This window comes from Mirounga leonina, unplaced genomic scaffold (assembly GCF_011800145.1).
Source record: "Mirounga leonina isolate KUSES-001 unplaced genomic scaffold, KU_Mleo_1.0 Mir_200, whole genome shotgun sequence".
In the NCBI taxonomy this organism is placed as follows: domain Eukaryota; kingdom Metazoa; phylum Chordata; class Mammalia; order Carnivora; family Phocidae; genus Mirounga; species Mirounga leonina.
Genome location: NW_023270503.1, coordinates 17747334 through 17771747, shown reverse-complemented (window position 1 = coordinate 17771747; position 24414 = coordinate 17747334). Strand labels below are relative to the sequence as shown.

The window sequence follows — 24414 nt, the reverse complement described above, 5'->3', positions numbered from 1 at the left end:
ATTTTATTTATTTATTGGACAGAGAGAAACACAGCGAAAGAGGGAACACAAGCAGGGGGCAGTGGGAGAGAGAGAAGCAGGCTTCCCACGGAGCAGGGAGCCCGATGCGGGGCTCGATCCCAGGACCCTGGGATCAGGACCTGAGCCGAAGGCAGACGCTTAACGACTGAGCCACCCAGGCGCCCCTAAAGATTTTATTTTTAAGTAATCCCTACACCCATTGTGGGGCTGGAACTTAGAACCTAAAGATCAAGAGTTGCATGCTTCACCAACTGAATCAGCCATGTTCCCCAAGATACAAATTTTTGAATGGTTATTTTGTGCAATGCCACTTTATTGAACTCCCTTATTCTGTTTTTCAGTTGTCTTGGGTTTTCTGGGTAGGCATTTTAAGTTAATTACATTTTTGTCTCTCCCACAAAATTTTAATTTTTTCTGAATTACTGTTGGAACAGGAGCTGCAAAAGTGACCAAAAAATAAATTTTCATGATATTTGAGCCATTTTACATTTTTAATTTTTTAAAAGAAGCTAGCATTATCTTATTTAATAAATAAGATTTGTAATATTTCATATCTACTTATTTAAAAATTATTTAAACATTATAAAATTTATGCCATTTCTATTTTTCTGCAACAGCTTACATAAAAGAAACTTGATCTGTTCCTTTAAGGTTTGAAAATGTTTCATATGCCAGATGGTCTAGGCCTAGGTCTTTTTGGAATAGGACATATTTCCTATTTTTTTAATGTCTTCTAAGGTTATTTTATTCAAGTTATTGTCCTTTTCTTGAATAATTCTGTTAATGGATATCTTTCTAGAAAATTGCCCTTTCATCAAGATACTAAAATTTGTTTAAAAAATAACACGGAATTTTTTTAGGTTTTTAATATATTTTAGCAATACTACTTTTTATCTCATAGATGGTACTACACAATTTTTACAGTTATCACACCCACAAATTTCTATAGATCATATTTTAATTATCATTCAGTATGTAATATTTTCATTGTCATTGCTTCTTTGACCCTGATTTTTAACTGTTTTAGACATTTTCTAGTCATATAGTTCCCTTCTGGTTGCTGATTTCTAGTGTCCTTCACTGAAGTTAGAAACACCTTCTCCATGGCATTAATCCTTTGACCATATATCCAGCATATAGTCAATTTTATGAAATATTTCCCATCTTTTGAAATGTCTGTTCTGCACTGAAGTGAGTGCAGTGTTCCCTGTACATCAGTTAGGTCAAGGTTGTTAATCATGTGATTCAAACTTTGTTTCCTTTTTTTTTTTTTCAAATTTTCTATTTCCTGACTCATTTCTTATCTTCTTTTATTATCAGTTATTGAGCAAGAGGCATTTCATTTTAAAACTTCCCTTAGCTCTGGGGCGCCTGGGTGGCTCAGATGGTTAAGCGTCTGCCTTCGGCTCAGGTCATGATCCCAGGGTCCTGGGATCGATCCCCGCATCGGGCTCCTGGCTCAGCGGGGAGCTGCTTCTCCCTCTCCCTTAGCCTCTCTCCCTGCTCATGCTCTCTCTCTCTCTGTATCTCTGTCTCTCAAATAAATAAATAAATTTTTTAAAAATCTTAAAAAAAAAATTTCCTTTAGTTCTGCTGATTTTTGCTTTCCATATCATAGGCTGTATTATAGGTATATATGATTTTAGAATTGTTATATCCTGACAGGACATTGAATCTCTTCATCTCTAGAATGTTTCCCGCCTTAAAATCTACTCAATCTAATCATAAAGTAATACCACTTTTCTTTTGGTTGATGTTTTAATTTGGTTTCCAATGACTATAAATAATTTCTTTTTTTTTAAAGAAAACTGTTACATAACCCTTTAAATGTATCTAATGGAATCTAAATACTATAGTTTTTGATACTTATAATCATCTTATTTAAAAGAAAATTCATTCATAAATTCTTATTCTCAGAAATTTATCATCTTTTTCTCTGCTAACTTATATTTTTATTCCATATTACTCTAGAATGTTGCCTTGATATATTATAATTTCAAGAATACAGTATACGTAAAAATCAGTCATTGAAAAAAATCAGTCATTGACCATCCTATTATTATTTTGCAAAAAAATTTAGATGATTAAAATTTATTTGTTTTAATTCACTGTATTCATAAGCTCTGACATTAAAATTTTCTTCTGAATTGAGTAGTAATTCTACTTATTGGTACACAATCAAAAAATATAAATATATAAATTTTGATCAATTATTTTTATAAAGGTAATTTTTAAAATATAAATTCATGTTTCAATGGATGAATTATTTGCAATCCAGCTCTGTCATTTATAAGATTTCCAATACTTGCACAGGGGCATTTTTAAATTCTTCAGTACTGGTTCACTTTGCTTCGTAAGTATTGATATCTAATAACACATTCTTCCACTTTGTTCTTCTTTTTATATATTGCTTTGGCTAATCTTTTTTCTTCTCCAAATAAGTTCTAGCAAAAATCTTACTGTACTGATTATGTTAGGAAGAAACAACATCTTTATATATTTAAGTCTTCCTATCAAACATGTTTTGACTTCTTAATTTTATCTTTTTTTTTTTTTAAGATTTTATTTATTTTTTGACAGAGAGAGAGACAGTGAGAGAGGGAACACAAGCAGGGGAAGTGGGGGAGGGAGAAGCAGATTCCCGCTGAGCAGGGAGCCTGATGCAGGGATCGATCCCAGGACTCTGGGATCATGGCCTGAGCCGAAAGCAGACGCTTAAGGACTGAGCCACCCAGGTGCCCCTAATTTTATCTTCTTGAATAGCAAATAATACATTTGATGTATTTTTCCCAATACAAGCTTTATTAATCTTTTGTTAGATTTATTTCTAGTTACCTTTCACTTTTTTGCTCTTATAATAAATGGTGTCTTTTTTTGTTTTTAAGACTTCGTTTTTAGAGCAGTTTTAGGTTCACAGCAAAATTGAGGGGAAGGTACAGAGATTTCCCAAATGCCCTTTGCCCCGACACATGCATAGCCTCCCTCATTATCAACATCCTGCACCAGAGTGTGGTATATTGTTACAATTGATGAACCTACCTTGACACATCATTGTCAGGTGGAGTTCATAGTTTACATTATGGTTCACTCTGGGTGCTGTAAGTTCTATGTGAGTTTGGACAAATGTATAATGACATGTATCCATCATTATGGTATCATACATAGTATTTTTACCGCTCCGAATTCTACCTCTGTGCTCTGCCTGTTCATCTCTCCACACCTGCACCCCTCACCCCTGGCAATCACTGATCCTCTTATTGTCTTCATAGTTTTGCCCTTTCTATAATGTCATCTAGTTAGAATCATACAGTATGTAGCCTTTTCAGATTGGCTTCTTTCACTTAGTAATATGCATTTAAGGTTCCTTCATATCTTTCCATGTCTTTTCAGTGCTGATTAATATTCCGTTATCTGAATGTACCACAGATTATCCATTTACCTGTTGAAGGACATTTGGTTTCTTCCAAGTTTTGGCAGTTGTGAATAAAGCTACTATAAACATCCATTTGCAGGTTTTTATGTGAACATAAGTTTTCAGCTCCTTTGGGTAAATACCAAGGAGCACAATTGCTGGTTCATATGGTAAGAAGATGTTTAGTTTTTTTTTTTAATTTTTTTATTGTTAATCACCATACATTACATCATTAGTTTTTGGGTTTTTTTTTTTAAGATTTTATTTATTCATTTGAGACACAGAGATACAGAGAGAAAGAGACAAAGCATGAGCAGGGAGAGAGGCAGAGGGAGAGGGAGAAGCAGGCTCTTCGCTGAGCCAAGAGCCCGATGTGGGGCTCGATCCCAGGACCCGGGATCATAATCTGAGCTGAAGGCAGACGCTTAACCATCTGAGCCACCCAGGCACCCTACATCATTAGTTTTTGATGTAGTGTTCCATGATTCATTGTTTGTGCATAACACCCAGTGCTCCATGCAGAACATGCCCTCTTTAATACCTATCACCAGGCTAACCCATCCTCCCACCCCCCTCCCCTCTAGAACCCTCAGTTTGTTTTTCAGAGTCCATAGTCTCTCATGGTTCATCTCCCCCTCCGATTTCCCCCCCTTCATTCTTCCCCTCCTACTATCTTCTTCTTCTTTTTTTTTCTTAACATATATTGCATTATTTGTTTCAGAGGTACAGATCTGAGATTCAACAGTCCTGCACAATTCACAGTGCTTACCAGAGCACACACCCTCCCCAGTGTCTATCACCCAACCACCCCATCCCTCCCACCCCACCCCCCACTCCAGCAACCCTCAGTTTGTTTCCTGAGATTAAGAATTCCTCATATCAGTGAGGTCATGTGATACATGTCTTTCTCTGATTGACTTATTTCACTCAGCATAACACCCTCCAGTTCCATCCATGTCATTGCAAATGGCAAGATCTCATTCCTTTTGATGGCGCATAATACTCCACTGTATATATATACCACATAAGAAGATGTTTAGTTTTATAAGAGACCATCAAACTGTCTTCCAAAATGGCTATACCATTTTGCAGTCACAATAGCAATAAATTAGAGTTCCTATCATTGAGAATGAGAGTTCCCGTGATCTAGTTATTTGGAAACCTTCGGGAGATCACCCAGTCTCCTAGAATGGAGGCACTGACTTATCAGAACTGAGTTAGTAGCATTTAAGGTAGGAAAACTGAACCTGTAAGAGCACTGTTTTTCTTCTGCTGTTTCAGGTGTTACGTATTTTCCTACCTAATGATGACTGCAGAGCATTGTTTTCTTATTGCCAAACAGTTCTCAAAGCTACTTTCCCCACTTTTGATGGGAAAGGCAAGGTGGTTAGGTGGCTCACAACATAAGAGAAACAGGTAATTCAGAGGACTTTGGGTGAGCGTGCAAAGCTTGCTTAGCAGCTGCAAAAAATACTAGTGCTCCAAATTAGTAATTTACTTCCTTTCTAGCCAATATGATTTTAGGGCAGATAAGAGTGTATTCAGTCTGTGATACTTTGATGACAAAAGCCAAGTGCCCATGGTAATTGTACAAGGTTTTCTGCATGCCAATAATTTCCTGTTTGTGGCTTCAGATCAAAATGTTGTGCAGTTGTCATTATATTAGTTTATAAGGCTTCTTTTGTTATGTTCTGCTTGTCAACATGTAGAAGATATCCCCATAAAATGTTGCCCTTTTTTTTTCACTTGAATCCATAATAAGAATACCTTTTACTTCACCATACTCACATATATAACTGAAACGAAAGTCTCAAAGTAGTACTTACGTTTTCTATATCATTGCATTCTTATTTAATGTTCAGTTCTATTTCATTAAATTTTTGGACTTAAAATTCCATAATGGGTCACGTACCACAGCTTGAAAAATAGTACAAAAATCACTGCTTGTCAAGTAGCTCATCAGAAACAAATGAGAAATACCTTATTATTTTGTAGCAGTATTCCTAAACTTGTTGTTGTTGAAAAAACACCATAGTGCTTCATCTGAAGTATCAATCAATCTGTGGTTGAGGATGCTGACAGTCTGTGAGAGTGGGGAAATTCCACTATGGATATCCCCTCAACCATCTTGTCACAAACAACAGAGTCAAATATAACAATCCATCTGTTAGGGATGGTTGTTTTTTACTTGTGTTTCCTTTTTCTGGCTTGTCTTTTCCTTAATTTATTTATTTTTTTTTTTAAAGATTTTATTTGTTTATTTGACAGAGACAGAGATAGTGAGAACAGGAACACAAGCGGGAGGGGGTGGGAGAGGGAGAAGCAGGCTTCCCGCCGAGCAAGGAACTGGATGTGGGACTCGATCCCAGGACCCTGGGATCATGACCTGAGCCGAAGGCAGACGCTTAACCAACTGAGCCACCCAGGTGTCCCCTAGATAAATGATTTTTTTTTTTTAAGATTTTATTTATTTATTTGACAGAGAAAGACACAGCGAGAGAGGGAACACAAGCAGGGGGAGTGGGAGAAGGAGAAGCTGGCTTCCCGCAGAGCAGGGAGCCCGATGTGGGACTCGATCCCAGGACCCCAGGATCATGACCTGAGCCGAAGGCAGATGCCTAACGACTGAGCCACCCAGGTGTCCCCTAGATAAATGATTTTTTTTTTTTAAAGATTTTATTTATTTATTTGACAGAGAAAGACACAGCGAGAGAGGGAACACAAGCAGGGGGAGTGGGAGAAGGAGAAGCAGGCCTCCCGCCGAGCAGGGAGCTGAATGTGGGACTCGATCCCAGGACCCTGGGATCATGACTTGAGCCGAAGGCAGACGCTTAACGACTGAGTCACATAGGCAATCCTCTAATGTTCTTTTTAAATAACCTTCTGTTCTTGTTTCATGGATGCAACATCTCCTTATCTGAGAATTTTTTTTTTTTTAAAGATTTTATTTATTTATTTGACAGAGAGAGACACAGCAAGAGAGGGAACACAAGCAGGGGGAGTGGGAGAAGGAGAAGCAGGCTTCCTGCTGAGTGGGGAGTCCGAAGTGGGGCTCCATCCCAGGACCCCGGGACCATGACCTGAGCCGAAGGCAGATGCCTAACGACTGAGCCACCCGGGCGCCCCTCCTTAATTGATTTTTTAAAAATATTTTTGCTGAAGCATAATGGACACCCTGTAAGGTATAAAAATCTCAAGTGTACAACGTGATGAATTTCTATTAGTACCTCCTGTATAATCACCAAAGGCTCCATTGTACCAACTTTGTCCCAGTTGGCCACCACTCCCACCTTTACAGTGGAACCACTGTTCTGACTTATGTTAGCGTAGATTACTTTTGCCTGTTCTTGAACGTCCTAATAAATAGAATCACACAGTATGTACTCTTTTGTGACGAGCTGCTTTTGCTCACCGTTTCATCTGACTCAAGATTTCTTGAGATGCTGTGTTTCAAGAAGGAAGAATTGCTGAGTCAGTCTAAGTCCTACTTTTGTTTAGTTGACAAAAAACAAACAAACACGATTTTGGAATAATACGGCATTTAGATCTAAAAATGTACTTATCTCACTGTGATTCTAATCATTGCTATATTAGAAAATTCACACCGTGCTACACCTGCGGCTTATGCAAGGTCGCATATAGAAAAGCAAGGCTGGGGCGCCTGGGTGGCTCAGTCGTTAAGCGACTGCCTTCGGCTCAGGTCATGATCCTGGAGTCCCGGGATCGAGTCCCGCATCGGGCTCCCTGCTCAGCAGGGAGTCTGCTTCTCCCTCTGACCCTCCTCCCTCTCATGCTCTCTGTCTCTCATTCTCTCTGTCTCAAATAAATAAATAAAATCTTAAAAAAAAAAAAAGATTTAAAGAAAAGCAAGGCTGGCGCCTAGATCTATCAGAATTCTAAACTTAGCAACAGCAGACTAGAGTCTATCGTAATAAGATGGTGGGTTTGCCATCCTAACTAAATATCATACAGGGCTTATCTTAAAATCACAGAGAGAACACTTGTTAATTCCCTAAAGTAGACATTCTACGGTTTGGTTTCTCGCTAAATCAATTTGGTGGATCGCAACCCCCATTCAACAAGTGAGAGAATAGAATGGAAAGTATCATAGTGAATTGTATGTGAGTGAGTAATGTTTCCCTTATACTGGGGTCATGATATAAAAGGTATTTCCCACCGTGTATAGCAGTATGTGCTCCTCTGTAAAACATTAGATATATATACATTAAACAACTACAGTGTGCACGGCCTTGTGTTAGCTGCTCCAGCTCATTATTAATCAAAACTCAAGCCTGTCCCTCAAGGAATTTAATGTATTGTATAAAGAAATGCATGTACACAAACAATTATAGTTTAAAAAACTGTAGCATTGCGTGGTAAGGCCATAGTACTGACAGAGCTCAGAATATTTAGATACGATTCATAACAGACTTGGCATTTGAGTGAGTTTTAGATGATATACAGGATTTTATCTGCTTAAGAGGTGAACGCAAAGTAATAAGAGAATTAGCATGAATAAAAATATACATATAATGTGATGGTAAGCAGAGAGTAATCGAGTTGTTTTAAGAGGTAAGTGGGTACATGCAGATCAGTGAAGGAAGTTAGGCCTAAAAGGGTAAATATTACACTTAGAAGTTTGTACTTGTAGTCAGTGAGGAGCCATTAGAGAGAATTGTGACATTATCAAAATGATAGTTTAGAAATGATAATTTATAACAGTGTTAGTTATCTTGAAAGGGAATGAAACTGGTGGTAGGTAGCCTAGATAGTGGGCAAAGGAAAGAGTCCAAATATAGAATATTAAGAACTATGGTGAAGGTGAGGACAATGGGAAGGAATGGAGAGACAGATACATGATATTTACCAACAACAAGTATATCACTATTAAGACTTTCATCTGGGGGCGCCTGGGCTCAGTCATTAAGCATCTGCCTTCGGCTCAGGTCATGATCCCGGGGTGCTGGGATCGAGCCCCGCATCGGGCTCCCTGCTCGGCGGGAAGCCTGCTTCTCCCTTTCCCTCTCCCCCTGCTTGTGTTCCCTCTCTCGCTGTGTCTCTCTCTGTCAAATAAATAAATTAAAATTATTAAAAAAAAAAAAAAACTTGCATCTGGGTGTAAGAACCAAGGGAGAATGAGTTAAAGATAACTGCAGAGTTTTAATTAAGATGATTAATAATAGGATGGTTCTGTCAGTAGAGATAGGGAAATAAGAAAAGTGGAGAAGATGATAGGTTGGATTTTAGAGAGTAAGTTTAATATGTTGACAGGTGTAAGTAACCAAAAGGCCATTGGAAATAAGGAACTGGACACAAAGAGGGATTTGGGAATGATTTGGAGGGTGATAGTTGAAGCGTGGCAGTGAACGTGATCACTCAGGGAGAGCTTGTAGAGAAAAAAGGAGAAAGGGACAAACTTTGGGGAACCTCCCCTCTCCCATTTAAGGAGTGGAAATAAAATTAAGTCATTAGAAACAGCCTAAATATTCTGAAGAGTAGGTGAGATAGTGGGATATTAAAAACCTAGGGAAAAGAAAGTTTCAAGGACAGATGGCTTAAGCAATGTTACATGAAACAAAGAAGTTAAGAAAGTTGATGGAGGGGTGCATTTATTTAGCCAAATACTAGGTTAGCTAGTGACATTGAACATAATTATTTTCAAAATGTGGGGATGGGAGGAAAGATATATAAAGCAAATTATAAGAAGTAAAGGAGTGAGCAAGAGAAAGGAAGGAGAAAATAAGAGAAGATACAGAAACTTTAAGGAAAGGAGGTAATTGAATGGGTTTCTAATGGAAGGCTTTTATTAAAAAAAAAAAAAAAAATTGACCTGAAACAGACATATTGTTCTGTTGAAGATGAATTGAGTTTCAGAATGAGACCAGTGGAATAGTAGCTATCCAGAATAGAGTGGAAATGATTTACAGTGTTATTTACGGGGTGTTTCAGAGGTCAGAGGGCCTGAGGGTCACAAATGATACCGGGAGAACCAGACAGGAAAGGAATGGAGGAAGGTAAGGGTAAAGTCCAAGATTTGAAAGGTTAGAAAACAGTTATCTGTCTGGAATCATTTGAAGTTAAATAGCAACAATTCATTTCATCTGCCGCTTGCTTTGTTGAAACATATTCGAACTCTTAACACATGACTGAGCACAGAGAGCCTTTGCACAGAATTCACAGGTACCAGTTATGGCCAGTTCTCTGGCTGTAAGTTTTCACTGCTTAGCCTAAAATAGCAATAGGATTATAACACATGTTGTTTTGTTTTGTTTTTAAGTCATAGTTCTATGATTGTTCAAGCCTAGTGTTTTGCCTCCGAAAATGGTACCACGTGCCCTTTTCTGCATGATTTGCCTCCATGTTTTAAGCTCAGAAGTTTATAATCGCATCCCTAAAACCCCGGTCTATAATTTCACTTAGTAAATATATATATATAAAATATATATGTAATTAGCTCTGTTATCTAGATTCTTATTTAAACCTTTGAATTCTGTTTATTTCACATTTAGGTAGCATGCAAGATAACAATAGGCTTATCTGAATGTTGAGTAGCAGTGTTTCCCAGAACACTTTGTGTTTGCAGACATTAGTCCAGTGAGATACCACAAAATAAAGGTGTGGTGGTCAGGGGTACTGTCAAATAACTTGAGGAAATGCAACAAGTTATTAAATTTTATTTCCTTCGGGGATATTAAAAATGCTCCTTAGCATATTAAGGATGTTGAAAGCCCTGCAGGAGAGAAAGTTCATTTTTTTCTAAAACCTGCATTTCTCAAATTTACTTGACCAAATGGACCGCTACCACCATCACTACCACTGTTTGGCTTTTGTGCAAACCTAGTTAATATCCTTTAGAATGTACTTTGGGAAATATTGTTACATTTGAAAATGTGTTAAAAACTAATCCTAGGGGCGCCTGGGTGGCTCAGTCGGTTAAGCGTCTGCCTTCGGCTCAGGTCGTGATCCCAGGGTCCTGGGATCAAGTCCCGCATCGGGCTCCCTGCTCCGCAGGAAGCCTGCTTCTCCCTCTCCCACTCCCCCTGCTTGTGTTCCCTCTCTCGCTGTCTCTCTCTCTGTCAAAAATAAATAAATGAAATCTTTAAAAAAAAAAAAAAAGAAATCAAGCCTGAATTTATCATATCTATTCCATCATGATTTCAGTTGGGCGGTTAGTAAGAATCACAGACTAATGTCAGACCTCTGTGGGAATCTGGGGGTGGCCGTTTAGCAGCTGTGAAACATTAGGTAAGCTGCTAAACTTCTGAGTCTATTTCCCCATCTGTTAAATGGAGACGAGGTTATAGGAAGGATATAATATTGAATGTATATAGCCCTTAGCAATGTATCTGCACATAGTAAGTTCGTAATAAGTGGTGATACCGTTAATTATTTTTTTTAAGATTTTATTTGTTTAGGGGCACCTGGGTGGCTCAGTTGGTTAAGCGGCTGCCCTCGGCTCAGGTCATGATCCCAGGGTCCTGGGATCGAGCCCCGCATCGGGCTCCATGCTGAGCGAGAAGCCTGCTTCTTCCTCTCCCATTCCCCCTACTTGAGTTCCCTCTCTCGCTGTCCCTCTCTCTGTCAAATAAATAAATAAAATCTTATTTAAAAAAAAAAGATTTTATTCCTTTATTAGAGAGAGTGAGAGTGTGCACAAGTTGGGGCAGGGGGGTGGCTGGGAAGGGCAGAGAGAGAGGGAGAAGCAGGCTCCCCACTGAGCAGGGAGCCGGGCAACCGGATCCAGGATCATGGTCTGAACCGAAGGCAGAAGCTTAACTGCCAGGCACCACTATCATTAATTATTATCTTTTTTTTACTCTGCATTCACCTCTCCTATCTGAAGATCTCTGCCTTAAGCCCATACTTATAAAGCAATCATTTTCTCCACCTAGTCCTTTAAATTATATTCTCTATACTTCTTTCTTTTTAGTTCTGTTATAATTTTTTATAAAAGATTATTTATTTATTTGACAGAGAGAGATAGCGAGAGCAGGAACACAAGCAGGGGGAATGGGAGAGGGAGAAGCAGGCTTCTTGCTGAGCAGGCAGCCCGATGTGGGGCTCAATCCCAGGACCCTGGGATCATGACCTGAGCCAAAGGCAGACGCTTAACGACTGAGCCACCCAGGCACCCAGTTCTGTTATAATTTATACATACAAGATGGCTGTAATCAGACTTGGATTTTTAGCTTTGATCAGATTATCATTGTTTTTTTACCTTGTAATTAACTGTCAGAGAGACCATGCCCGCAGTAAGAGAAGAAGAATTGCCATCTCGGCTATTTTGTGGCGGTTGTTGTTCAATAGGGCATGAATTATTAATACTACCTTCAGTCCACAGTTTCTGTGTGGGAATCTTTGTAAGCTACTTGGCTGTTAACACTGCATTTCGTTTAGTTAAAACAAGGCATGGAATCAATCAATGAACTTTACTGAGGTCACATAAACTCTCTTGGTTGATAATGTCCAGCATTTTGTTAGCCTCAGATGCCATGTACCTGGGGTGGATATCTTTGGGGATTAGTTTATGTTGATAACTCATAAAGTCTTTAGACGTTATAAATACAATCTTAGAATTTGGACTTTTAAGGGAAATTATATTATTAAAATTGATGACCTAAAGGTGACAACAGGGTATGTATACCTTATAATCACTTAGATTCTGTTATAAATAACAACCATACAAAGTCAAGCTTAAATCAAGTTACCCCAGATTGCTTTAACATTTTCTTTCATCTAATCAAATGACTTCCAAAGTAAGAAACTAAATTTTGTTATTAAAATGCAAAAGCTTAACACTCGTCAAGAAGGATTTTTATGCTAGTTCTCATAATTAGCATCTAATGCATAACTTTTTTCTTCTGTTTTAATGTTGACAGCTTCTTCCCTGTGATTCCTTAGAGGCAGATGAAGTAGAAAGGCTTAAGTGTGAAAGAAATGATGCCTTGGAGGAAGTGAATACACTCAAGGTAATCTCCGATTTCACCTCCTTACATTTTGTTGAGAAATAAGAAACCGAAGAATATTATTATATTTATTATAAATTATCAAATATTTGATATTATTTGTGTTCATAGTAATATCAAATATTTTATAATTCATTCAGTAGGCCTTTATTTATTTTTTTTTTAAAGATTTTATTTATTTACTTGACAGAGAGAGACATAGCAAGAGAGGGAACACAAGCAGGGGGAGTGGGAGAGGGAGAAGCAGGCTTCCCGCCGAGCAGGGAGCCTGATGCGGGGCTCGATCCCAGGATCTGGGACTATGACCTGAGCCGAAGGCAGACGCCCAATGACTAAGCCACCCAGGCGCCCTTCAGTAGGCCTTTAAAGAGTCCCTTTTTTGTGTGTACATACTTATTACTTATATTTCTCAATACCCATGTAAGACTCAGTGTAGACAGTGGTTTTTGCTCATACCTGCAGATCTGGCTTCTTCTCACCCCTTTTTGTTCTTGTATTGGTGGCAAGGATGAGAAACCAACAAAGATTAGATGAGTCAACAAAGCAAGCCATGACAATTTTGGATCCTTAAATGTTCACTGGGAAATAACGATTTTTCATGTTTATGGGCATGTTTCAGAGGCCTCTCGGTAACATAATTTGGAGTTAAGGTAATATGATTAAGAGAAAAAAAGACAGCATGCCCAAATACACTTTAAGATTTGGGTTCTTTTTATATATTTTCATTCTGTTTTTAGTAGAATATTAAATTTAAATTATATCCTAATTTTCTTTTTTTTTTTAATTTTATTATGTTAGTTACCATACAGTACATTATACACATGTAGTATACCCTAATTTTCACAGAAACCCAATATTTTTCAAGTCTTTAGGAAAAGCAGTATAAACTACTTGATTTACCCTTAACTCACCATAGGAATATTTTTTTTTTTTGGTTATTTTAAATTATTTTCTGAAATAAGTAAAATTCTGTGGTTATTTACTTAATTTTTATTAAAGCAAAATCTTTACACATCTCCAAAAAAGGAAGAAATTTCCTTCCTGCCTTAGTTTTTAAATTCCAACCTCTAGAGAAAGTCATTGTTAAACACACCTTGTTTGTCCTTTCAGAGACTTTTTCTCTATATGGCCAATTATATTTCTAAAAATAAATGTATATGTGCATTTTAACTTTTATGTAAATCTCTTCACACTGCACACTTTTTTACAACTTGCTTCCTATTTCTTTTTCTCTTTGTTGGCCTTATATCTTGGGCTACTTTTCGAGTTAATATGTGCAGATCTGCCAAAATCTTTTGTTTTTTTTAAAGATTTTATTTATTTGTCAGAGAGAGAGAGACTGAGCAAGCAGGGAGAATGGCCGGCAGAGGGAGAAGTAGGCTCCCTATTGGCAAGGAGCCCAATACAGGACTCAATCCCAGAACCCAGGGATCATGACCTGAGCCAAAGGCAGACACTTAACCAACTGAGCCACCCAGGTGTCCCCTGCCAAAGTCTTGCTAATGGTTCTCCTGTCATCCAATGGTTCTGTCCTAGGTTATCTAGCCAGCTCGTTGTTTTTTTGTTTTGTTTTGTTTTTAAGATTTTTATTTATCTATTTGAGAGAGAAAGAGAGAGCAAGAGCAGGGGGAGGGGCAAAGGGAGAGGGACAAGCAGACTCCCCTCTGAGCAGGAAAACAGGTGCAGGACTCGATCCCAGGACCCTGGGATCATGACCTGGGCTAAAGGCAGATGCTTAGCCAACTGAGCCACCCAGGCGCCCCTAGCCAGTTCCTTAATGATGAATATTTAGGTTACTTCTGGTTTTCCTCTACTTAAAGTAAGTCCATCATAAATAGCTTTGTAGATGTATCTTTGGGCAATTTCTAGTAAAAGTACAAACTGAATATATTTCTGAAAGTGGAATTGCTTTATCAAAGGATATGGACACATAAAATTTTATACATGTTACCAAGTTACCCTTCAAAGGGCTTTACCAATTCATGTTCCTTCCAAGTGTGTACGAACATTCCATTACTAATGGAATATTTTGTAGACTTTTTACAACTTTGAAACCACTTCTACATTTTTTGGTATAATAGTTAAGAATAAAGATGAAAAAACATAAATTTAGTTTTAAGAATAAATTGACAATAATTTCCTCATATTCTCTTTGAAAACATCTCCAATGGTGGCTGTGTTGGTAAAATAGCATTTTATATAGTTCATCTCTGCATAAGCCATTAAATATTTTTTTATTATGTTATGCTAATCACCATGCATTACATCATTAGTTTTTGATGTAGTGTTCCATGATTCATTGTTTGCGTATAACACCCAGTGCTCCATGCAGAACGTGCCCTCTTTAATACCCATCACCAGGCTAACCCATCCTCCCACCCCCCTCCCCTCTAGAACCCTCAGTTTGTTTTTCAGAGTCCATAGTCTCTCATGGTTCATCTCCCCCTCTGATTCCACCCCCCCTTCATTCTTCCCCTCCTGCTACCTTCTTCTTCTTTTTTTTTTTTTTAACATATAATGTATTATTTGTTTCAGAGGTACAGGTCTGTGATTCAACAGTCTTGCACAAGTCACAGCACTCACCATAGCACATACCCTCCCCAATGTCTATCACTCAGCCACCCCATCCCTCCCACCCCCCACCACTCCAGCAACCCTCAGTTTGTTTCCTGAGATTAAGAATTCCTCATATCAGTGAGGTCATGTGATACATGTCTTTCTCTGATTGACTTATTTTGCTCAGCATAATACCCTCCAGTTCCATCCATGTCGTTGCAAATGGCAAGATTTCATTCCTTTTGATGGCTGCATAATATTCCATTGTGTGTGTATATATGTATATATATACCACATCTTTATCCATTCATCTGTCGATGGACATCTTGGCTCTTTCCACAGTTTAAGCCATTAAATCTTATGGTTCATCAGAACTTTCAGAGATGCCTGGGTGGCTCAGTTGGTTAAGCATTGGACTCTTGATTTTGGTTCAGGTCATGATCTTGGGGTTGTGAGATCAAGTCCTGTGTCAGGATCTGTGCTAGGTATGGAGCCTGCTTAAGACTCTCTGTCTCTCCCTCTCTCTCTCTCAAAAACAAAAACAAAAACAACTTTCGGAAGCTCTCAGATCTTTTCATTTTCTTAATGTGTATCATTGTTAAATTTAGTGATATTTTTCAGTTTTCCTTTAAATATCAGTACTAATTATTAGAATTTTAACTTAAAATTGCATTTATGTAACATTTAAACAGGGCTCCCCTAAGGAGCTCTTCAATAAATCAGAGTTCACCTTTAAAGTCTATGACATGTAACTAAACATATCCTAATGTGACAGGACCTGAAATCCCAGATACAGCATATTCTGTATTTTACAATTTCCTTTACCCAGAAACCTATCTGTTGGCTGAGAACCACTTGATTGGCCATGTAAAAGAGTGTACACAGCCATAAATACTTCCTCGAGGTAATATGTGTACCTTCAGTATTTCTACTCGTCTTACACACACACAGATAACAGAGGTTGTTCAATGAAGTTCATAGAGCATGTAGGTATTCTCTCATCACTTGCAACATCTCTATTCATGTCTGATTTGAGGCACAAATAAAAATGAAAACAAGATCATTTGATGCCAGTGGCTAATTTTTATTTGACAAGAATGATTTTTTTTAAAAGTGCTATGGGCTTTATTTAACTTAAAGCCTTTCTGCAAAGTTCAGATTGCTACTGCTTTGCAAAGCTGAATGAAAATAGATGTATTTTCCATTTACAGATGCAAAAAAACTAGGACACAGAGTGAAGGTGACTTGCTAGAGCATGAGAGACAGCAGTTTCTTGGCTCCTGGTCTGTGGCAGATTCATTAGATTGCTGTATTAAATTCATCTTCATATACCTTCATTTCATATCTTTGATAAGAGTGTGCTGAAAAATACCAGGAAACAGAATGCTTCTTATAAACATTGCAGTGTTGCCATGAATATTTACCACTCAATTTAATCTTCAAGCAATTCCTCTGCTCAAGTTTATAGTAAAATGGTCCTTAAATTACTCTTAGTATTTCTGATTTGATCAATAAAATGTGGATTTATTTATGATATCTTTTTAAAAAGCTGGATGTTTTAGGGTGTGTGCTTAAATTAATTTTAATTTCAAAGATAATATTTCATTTGCATGCATAATATTATTTATTCTACCTTAGTAACTATTATTTTATATTTTGGTTACACTAGTCATATCTTCATTTGTATGGATAATATTCCAAGCACAAGGTAAATTAGAAAAACAATAGTCAATCCAATTTCATATGTCCTCTTTAGTGTGGTAAAAAACCTTTACTTCTAGGTTGTAATAATAATGCTCTTCAATTTGGAAGCTCTTTGGTGATGATTGCTATTGCCCCAAATTTAGTTAGTATTTACACATTTTCATCCTAATTGGATTATTTTGGAGCTCAGATTTTGAGATTGTACAAAATGGCTAATTAAAGTAACAGAAAATGCATTTATGTCACAATTGTACTGTAAATAACTAATTACTTTCAAATGGTATGTGTAAAGCCAGAAAAGTGACTAAGAACTGCATTTTCAGATTGTCACAATTGGATGTTTGGAGAATTTATAAATGTTGAAATAAAGCCCTAAAAATGATACTCATTGATACTTCATAATGTATTATTAATTCAGTGGTTTTTAAATATAGGAAAAGTTATTTGAATCAGAAAGACAAAAGAAACAGTTGACAGAAGAACTCCAGAACGTGAAACAAGTAAGTGCATGTATTATATATATGTGCTTTGTGTTAATGTGGGAAACATATGCTATATAATGTCCTGGACCTTACAGATGTGAATAATATAGTATAAAATAGCATAAGTCTTAAAATCAGTCACTTTCAGATGCTGTATCTGTGCTGAAGTCCTGCTACTATTGCTCAAAGAAATTGCTTTCAAAACCAGATAACCATGGTTATCGGAAGTAAATGATCAATCTCATTGCTTTTCTATTCTTTTTTCTTTCTCTATTATTTTTCCTTTTTCTTTTCTTATCCCTTTTTCTTTTCTTCTGTTACTCATACCTTACTTTATTAAAGAAAATACAAAACAAGAAAAAAACCCTCCAAGTCAGAGCATTTTTTACTTTTATTTTTTAATACTAAAGAGTAAAAACTTATTTTTACTCTACATCATCCCTTACAGAATTTTAGGTACCTTGCAACAAAGCAAATACAATGGCATTATCATAAAATAGATATACAAATAAACAAAATATTGATAAGGGTAGAAAGATAAAAAGAACATAGCTAGATATCAGTGGGAATCATCTGATTTTTAATTTCCTGAACATTATCTCCCCAGAAAACATAAAGTCAACAAAGAGAGCAAATGAAATCATACAGGACTCATACCTTCAATATGACTGTGACATAAAGTGCCACATCCTTCAAAGTACATATAAACAGAGTAAAACAATTTCAACAAAGTCCTGCAGCCTTCCTGCCACTGAAACTTGGGATACAAATAACAGAAGTGGTAAGCCTTAAGTGATTCTGAAAAAGAACAGGAAAAAACAAAGCAGTTAGATGAAGTACAAACACAATCACCTCCAGAAAGAAATTGCAACAATGAATGCCAGAATCTAAGCACAGATCAGTATTGGGTGGTTCTCAGGACTTGAGAAAGTGTGCAACCAGAAGTGGCAGGCTTGGAAAATCATTGCTTCTGGGGAATAACCAAATGAACAGAAACAGGGAGGTATCCTTTGGAGATGAGGCAATAAGGAAATAAGAGGGGAAAATTAAAGATCTTGCAGAAATGAAAGAGAAACAAGACATACCAATCCTTTCCGTCTACCCCCACCATGACCTTCAACAACATGATCCATAAAGAAACTGCACAGAAGAGGGTGCTATTGAACTAAGAACTCTTTCTGTGCTGGGGGGGGGGGGGGAATGGAATAGGAAAAAAAATTAAATCTGTCCCCCTTATTACAAAACAACTGTGAAAAATCGGACAATATGAATTAAAGCTTTCCTTCTGATGAAAACTCTCCAAAACAATTCAACCACAAAGCTGAAGAAAACTAACACAACACTCCAAATTCAATTAAATATCCTCAAACAAAGCATTTGGCACTAAGAAAAAACACTTCAAATCAGAAATTTTAAAAAACTAGAATAGAAATGATATTTTAAAAAAGCAGGAAGAAATAAAATGAGAGTTGGTAAAACTTAGGAAGGAATTAGAAGAAAAAGACAAAAACATACCAGAAATGAAAACTAAGTTTGTAAGTTGTCCAAGAAATTATACAAATGAAAAGGCATTGAAAAAAAACAAAAAACAAAAACCATAACCAGGAAAATGATAATGAAATAAGGAAATTAAAGAGTTTCTTGAAGAAGTAAAACAACTGAACAACACTAATATTTAGAACTATAATCCATAAAAACTTTACAGAAATAAAAGAAGACCTGAATCTATTAGTGGGTACTAGAAGAAATCTGAACTAGAAAGATCAACTTTAGGACATACCCAGTAAACTTATTAGGCTTTAGAGATAGAGGGGAAAATGCACAGTGCCTCTAAGTGAAAAGATGAGACAACTTACAAAGATAGTAGAATTTGACCAGGATCAGCCTTCTCAACACAACAAAATAAGGCCATAGTAAAGTAACATTTTCAAGAAACTAAAGGAAAGAAAGTGTAAACCAAATTGTGTACAGTCAAGCTGACTTTCAGATATCAAGGCCCTGGAAAAAATTTGGAATGTGCCAGTATTCAGGGAATACTGCAAATACGTAGTATTCCTGAAGAATCTAGGAGAGGATGAGTTTCATCCAGCCAAAAAATAACTGGATAACTTTGTCCAGATTTTCCCAGAGACTGAGCATTTCACAGATGTTATTTTATAGCTGAGACCAAAATGAGAGTGAGTTTGCAGGTAAAAGAGCAACACATTAACAGTACATGTCTGACCAAAAAAAAAAAAAAAAAAAAAAATCAAAAGGTGCAGTTTATTTTTAAAAAATCAGAGGACAAAGGAGGGGGGAAAAAGGAGGAAAATAGAATATAACAACTTTGTTGTATAAGTAAAGGTATCATTTAAAACTGATGTCAAATAGTAAAAGATTAGGTAAAAATAGAGGAGATTTCAGGCACTATAAAAAAGTAATAATACAAAGGTAACCTATAGAATGAAAAGACAAATCTTCCTAAATACCAAAAGAAATTTTTTAAAAAGCAAAGGAAATACACAAAATAAACACATATAAATATAATATATGCACACAGTAATCTCAACAAAATATGACCAAATTGAGACCAAACATAATAGTTATCTCAATTAACATGAATGGGTTATTATTAAAACTATCTCATCTATTAAAAGGTTGTCTTAGGAAAATATATTTTACCAAAACTGACCTCAGTAGAGATGGAAAGCTTAACAGACCAGTTTCCATAAAAGAAATAAAGTTATCAAGAAACTACCCTCTAGAAGAGGACCAGGCCAGATGTTTCACAGAGAAATTTAACGAAACCTTTAGCAATCCCAAAACTACATTAAGTGTCCTCTGAAGGATAAAAAAAAATGAAAGAAAATTTCCAAATTCTTTTTTTTTTTTTGAAGCTAGTGTCACATTGATGCCTAAACCTGATAAAAACAGCACACAAAAAAAGAAAATGCAGTTAGACCAGAACAACAAGTAGGGGCATATGAGTTAGAAAAAATAAATAAAACCATCTGCTTGCAGATGACATAATAGTAATCCAGAAAACCATAGACAATCAGTGATAAAACTAACTCAGTGAGGGGCGCCTGGGTGGCTCAGTTGTTAAGCGTCTGTCTTCAGCTCAGGTCATGGTCCCAGGGTCCTGGGATCAAGCTTCTCATAATAAGAGAAATACCAGTTAAATCTACACTAAGATAGGACTTCCATCTTCTAGTAATGATAGAGGGAAACACTGGCAGAAGACATCTTCCAACAGAAAACAACTTTAAAACCTGGACGTTATACGGTAGGCAACTCCCAAAGGGATTGGAGAATGAACATAATCAGACAGACTGCTCCTCCTGGCTGTAAGCCTGGAGCTAACATAGTCTGACACTTGTGGAAATGGACCACACTTAGAGTCACTTGATATTCTAAAAGGTTCACAGACAATTCCCTGGGGGAGAGATGCTTGTTACAATACATGGGGGTAAAATAAGGGAATATTTGAGGAAAAAAGTGAATCTCAACCCCTACCTCATTTCATACTCAAAAACGAACTGTGAATGGGATTGTAGGTCTAAACATAGGAACTAAAATAAATTCTAGAAAAAACTTTTATGACCTTGGGTTAAGCAATGTTATTAAACTGTAACCTAAAATTAGTAAATTTTATTATATTGAAATTTACTATAGATAAATTCTACCTCAACAGGGTTTGTCTGATTGTTTTGTTTTTTTTAAGAAAAATCAGACCAATACCATTTCTCACCCATCACATTAGCAAAAACTCAAAAGCTTGACAGTAGTCTCTTGGTGAGGGTGTTTCAAAACAGTCATTCTCATTGGGAATGCAAAATGGTACCCCTATGAAGAAGAACTGGTAGTTTTAACAAATCTACATGTCATTTACCCTTCTACCTGACAATCTCACATCTAGGAATTTACCCTGGAGATATACCTCTAATAATATGAAAATACATATGCACAGTATTACAATATTATTTATAATTAGAAAATATTGAAAACTACCTTAATCTCTCTTGAGTAATACGGAGTGATTTCCAGGAGATACTACCAAGTAAAAAAAGCCAAGTTCAAAAGAGTATAAATAGTATGCCGTATTTAATAAACAAGAGCAGTTATAGATCTGTTTATCTTTTACAAAAGACACCAAAGGAAGGATAAACTACACAGTGATGAAACTGGTTATCTACAATGTGGGTGGACACATGGTGGATAAGATGTAGGAGGGACTGACACCTGTCTGAGAATAACTTTTTATATAATTTTTACTTTGGAGTACATGTTAATATTCAACACATTTAGAAAACATAGAAAAAGCAATAAAGATAAGAGAAAATGAACTTAAAGCTACACACAGACCAAAACAAATGAATCCATTTGTACTTCAAATGAATACCATATCCATGCTAAAGAAACACAAGAGAAAACTATTTCAAGTAATTTATGAATACAGTATTTGTGTTCAGACTTTGACAGGTTGGGTTGAGTTGGAAAAGAAGTGCAAACAAATCCTGAAAATTTTTTAGTATTTTTTGTTGTTGTCTTCGTGGTACAGGCAAAGCAATTCTATTTTTTTTTTAGAGAGAGATTTTATTTATTTATTTGAGAGAGTGAGAGCACAAGAGGGGTGTCAGAGGGAGAAGCAGACTCTCCCCTGAGCAGGGAGTCCAGTGCAGGACTCGATCCTGGGACTCCGGGATCATGACCTGAGGTTTGCATATATGCATATATATATTCATTTCCTGGCTCTGTCAGCTGTAAGAGCCAAGAAGCAGACAACCTAATAGCAGTGAACACATAGCATATCTAAGTGCCCAGATATCATTCACTACTAAAGGAACCCAGTTTCCTTGAAGAAATGACTAATTTAAGCATTGGGGGAGGGTAAATACAAGACAAACTTGGAACATCTCATTTTGCCAGAAAATTAAGGAAGTGCTCAAAATGATGGGGTCTTGTCACAAGGAACAAGCTTGAAAAGGGCTCCTGCTGGTCAAATCTGGAAGAATCTTGAGTACCAAAATAATTAAATACAGTAATGAATTGCAGACCATTGAAAAAATAGTAATTCGTAAGTCTATACCATTAGTAAATAGATTAATGAGTTAATTAATGGGGAGAAAGGAAAGTTCTTGCTCATTATAGACTGTTGTGTGCAGAGAGGCTGCCAGATTTGGGAAACCAACATTTTGCATCTGTGTTGGTATAGACTGAATCAGGCTGGAGTCATCAGATGCTAAATCTAGGGGGAAATTTTGATGAAGAGCTGAGTATTTACGTATTTACATGATTTTAAAGTAGTTCTCTACAAACTGCTTAATAATTGCTAGGGGAAAATAATAATTACACAGTGGTGAAATAAGACAACACCTTGACTGGTGCTAAAAATTGATAGTACCAATGAAGAACAGATGGAGAATGTGACTCCAAATGTGAAACCTTGAAAAGGACACATCACCTACGTAGTATTCCGGCTGAGAACGTGTAACGTGAATCTAGCCATGAGGAAGCATTTGACAAACCCAAGATCAGAGATAGTTTAATTTTTTTTATTTTTATTTTTTAAAGTTTTTTTATTTATTTGACGGAGCGCAAGCAGGGGGCGCAGCAGAGGGAGGGGGGGGAAGCAGGCCCCCCGCTGAGCAGGAGCCTGATGTGGGGCTCAGTCCCAGGACCCGGGGATCATGACCTGAGCCGAAGGCAGATGCTTAACCAACTGAGCCACCCAGGCGCCCCTTAAATTTTTTTTAAAGGGGTGTGTGTGAGAGAGAGAGATACAGAGAAGGAGCACGAGAGAAAGAAGGTTTGTATTCTCCAAAAATATCAATGTCATTAAAAAAAGAAGAAAGGCAATAAAAGGTCCCAGATTAAAAGAGCCTAAACAGGGAAAGTAAATACAACACCTGACCATAGTAGACCGGATCCTGCACTGAAATGGGAAAAATGTTCTAAGGGATATTATTGGGTCAATTGACAAAATTGGAATGCAGATGGTAGGTTAGGTAAAAGAATCAGTGTTAAATTTCCTAAGTTTGACAACTATACTGTGGTTATGTGAGAATATACTTAGGAAATACTGAAGTTTTTAGGGGTGAAGAGCCATGATGTATGTAACTTACCCTCAAAAGGTTAAAAAACTGGGGCACCTGGGTGGCTCAGTTGGTTAAGCGACTGCCTTCGGCTCAGGTCATGATCCTGGAGTCCCTGGATCGAGTCCCGCATCGGGCTCCCTGCTCGGCAGGGAGTCTGCTTCTCCCTCTGACCCTCCCCCCTCTCATGCTCTCTATCTCATTCTCTCTCTCAAATAAATAAATAAAATCTTTAAAAAAAAAAAAGGTTAAAAAACTGATGTGTGTGTATATGTGTGCATGTGTTTTATGTATATACATGTGTATGCATGTGTGTGCATGTATGTGTGTGTGTGTTTATATATGAGAGAGATTGAGAATATGCAGAATCTCAGCAATAGCAACCTCTAAATAACAACAGCTTACAAGAGTACTTTATTTCTCATTCATGAACATGTTAGCGAAAGGATGAATCTGGTGAACTAGGTAAATCTGGGTGGAGGGCATGAGGATGTACTTTGTACTATTCCTAATTCTTGCAACTCTTGGGTACATTTGAAATTATTTCCAAATAAAAAGTGTTCAAAGTCATCTATTTTTTGGCCAATTTTCAGACTCATTAGGTATTTTTGTACTGTGGTTGGTATGCTTTTTAGTTATTTTATTTTATTTCATTTTATTATTATTATTTTTTAAGATTTTATTTATTTGACAGAGAGAGATACACAGCGAGAGAGAGAACACAAGCAGGGGGAGAGGGAGAGGGAGAAGCAGGCCTCGCGCGGAGCAGGGCGCCCGATGCGGGGCCCGATCCCAGAACCCTGGGACCATGACCCAAGCTGAAGGTAGACACCCAGCGACTGAGCCACCCAGGCGCCACCAGCTTTTTAGTTATTTTAATTCTGTATCTTTGATACCGGCACCAGTTTATGTGGCTAGACCTTTTTACATTGTACTGTTTCTTTGCATCCTGAAAAAATTTTTACATTTAGAACAAATTAGAGGGTGGGATTTTTTTCTACATTTAATTAAAAGTTTCTTTTCTCCTAAATGCTTAGAGCTTAAAAGCTTTAGAATATCAAGCATGTTTGACAAAATAATTACATTAAGGATTGATTAAAAAATGAATCTAAAGAAAAATTAAGTTTTGCTTTTTTTTTTCCCCCTTGCACTACCTATTTCTTCCACTTGAGGCCCTCCCGTATTTATTTCTCTGAATG

The 24414-nt window shown here is 37.0% G+C and overlaps 1 protein-coding gene across 1 annotated transcript in view; it reads left to right on the top strand.

Moving 5' to 3' along the window:
- Positions 1-24414, top strand: part of STXBP4 (syntaxin binding protein 4) — a 175771-nt gene that overhangs the window by 48942 nt on the left and 102415 nt on the right. Inside the window, exons 10-11 of the mRNA XM_035026798.1 lie at positions 12313-12402; positions 17094-17159. Coding sequence (XP_034882689.1) covers positions 12313-12402; positions 17094-17159 — 156 coding nt within the window. The remainder of the gene's footprint in view (positions 1-12312; positions 12403-17093; positions 17160-24414) is intronic.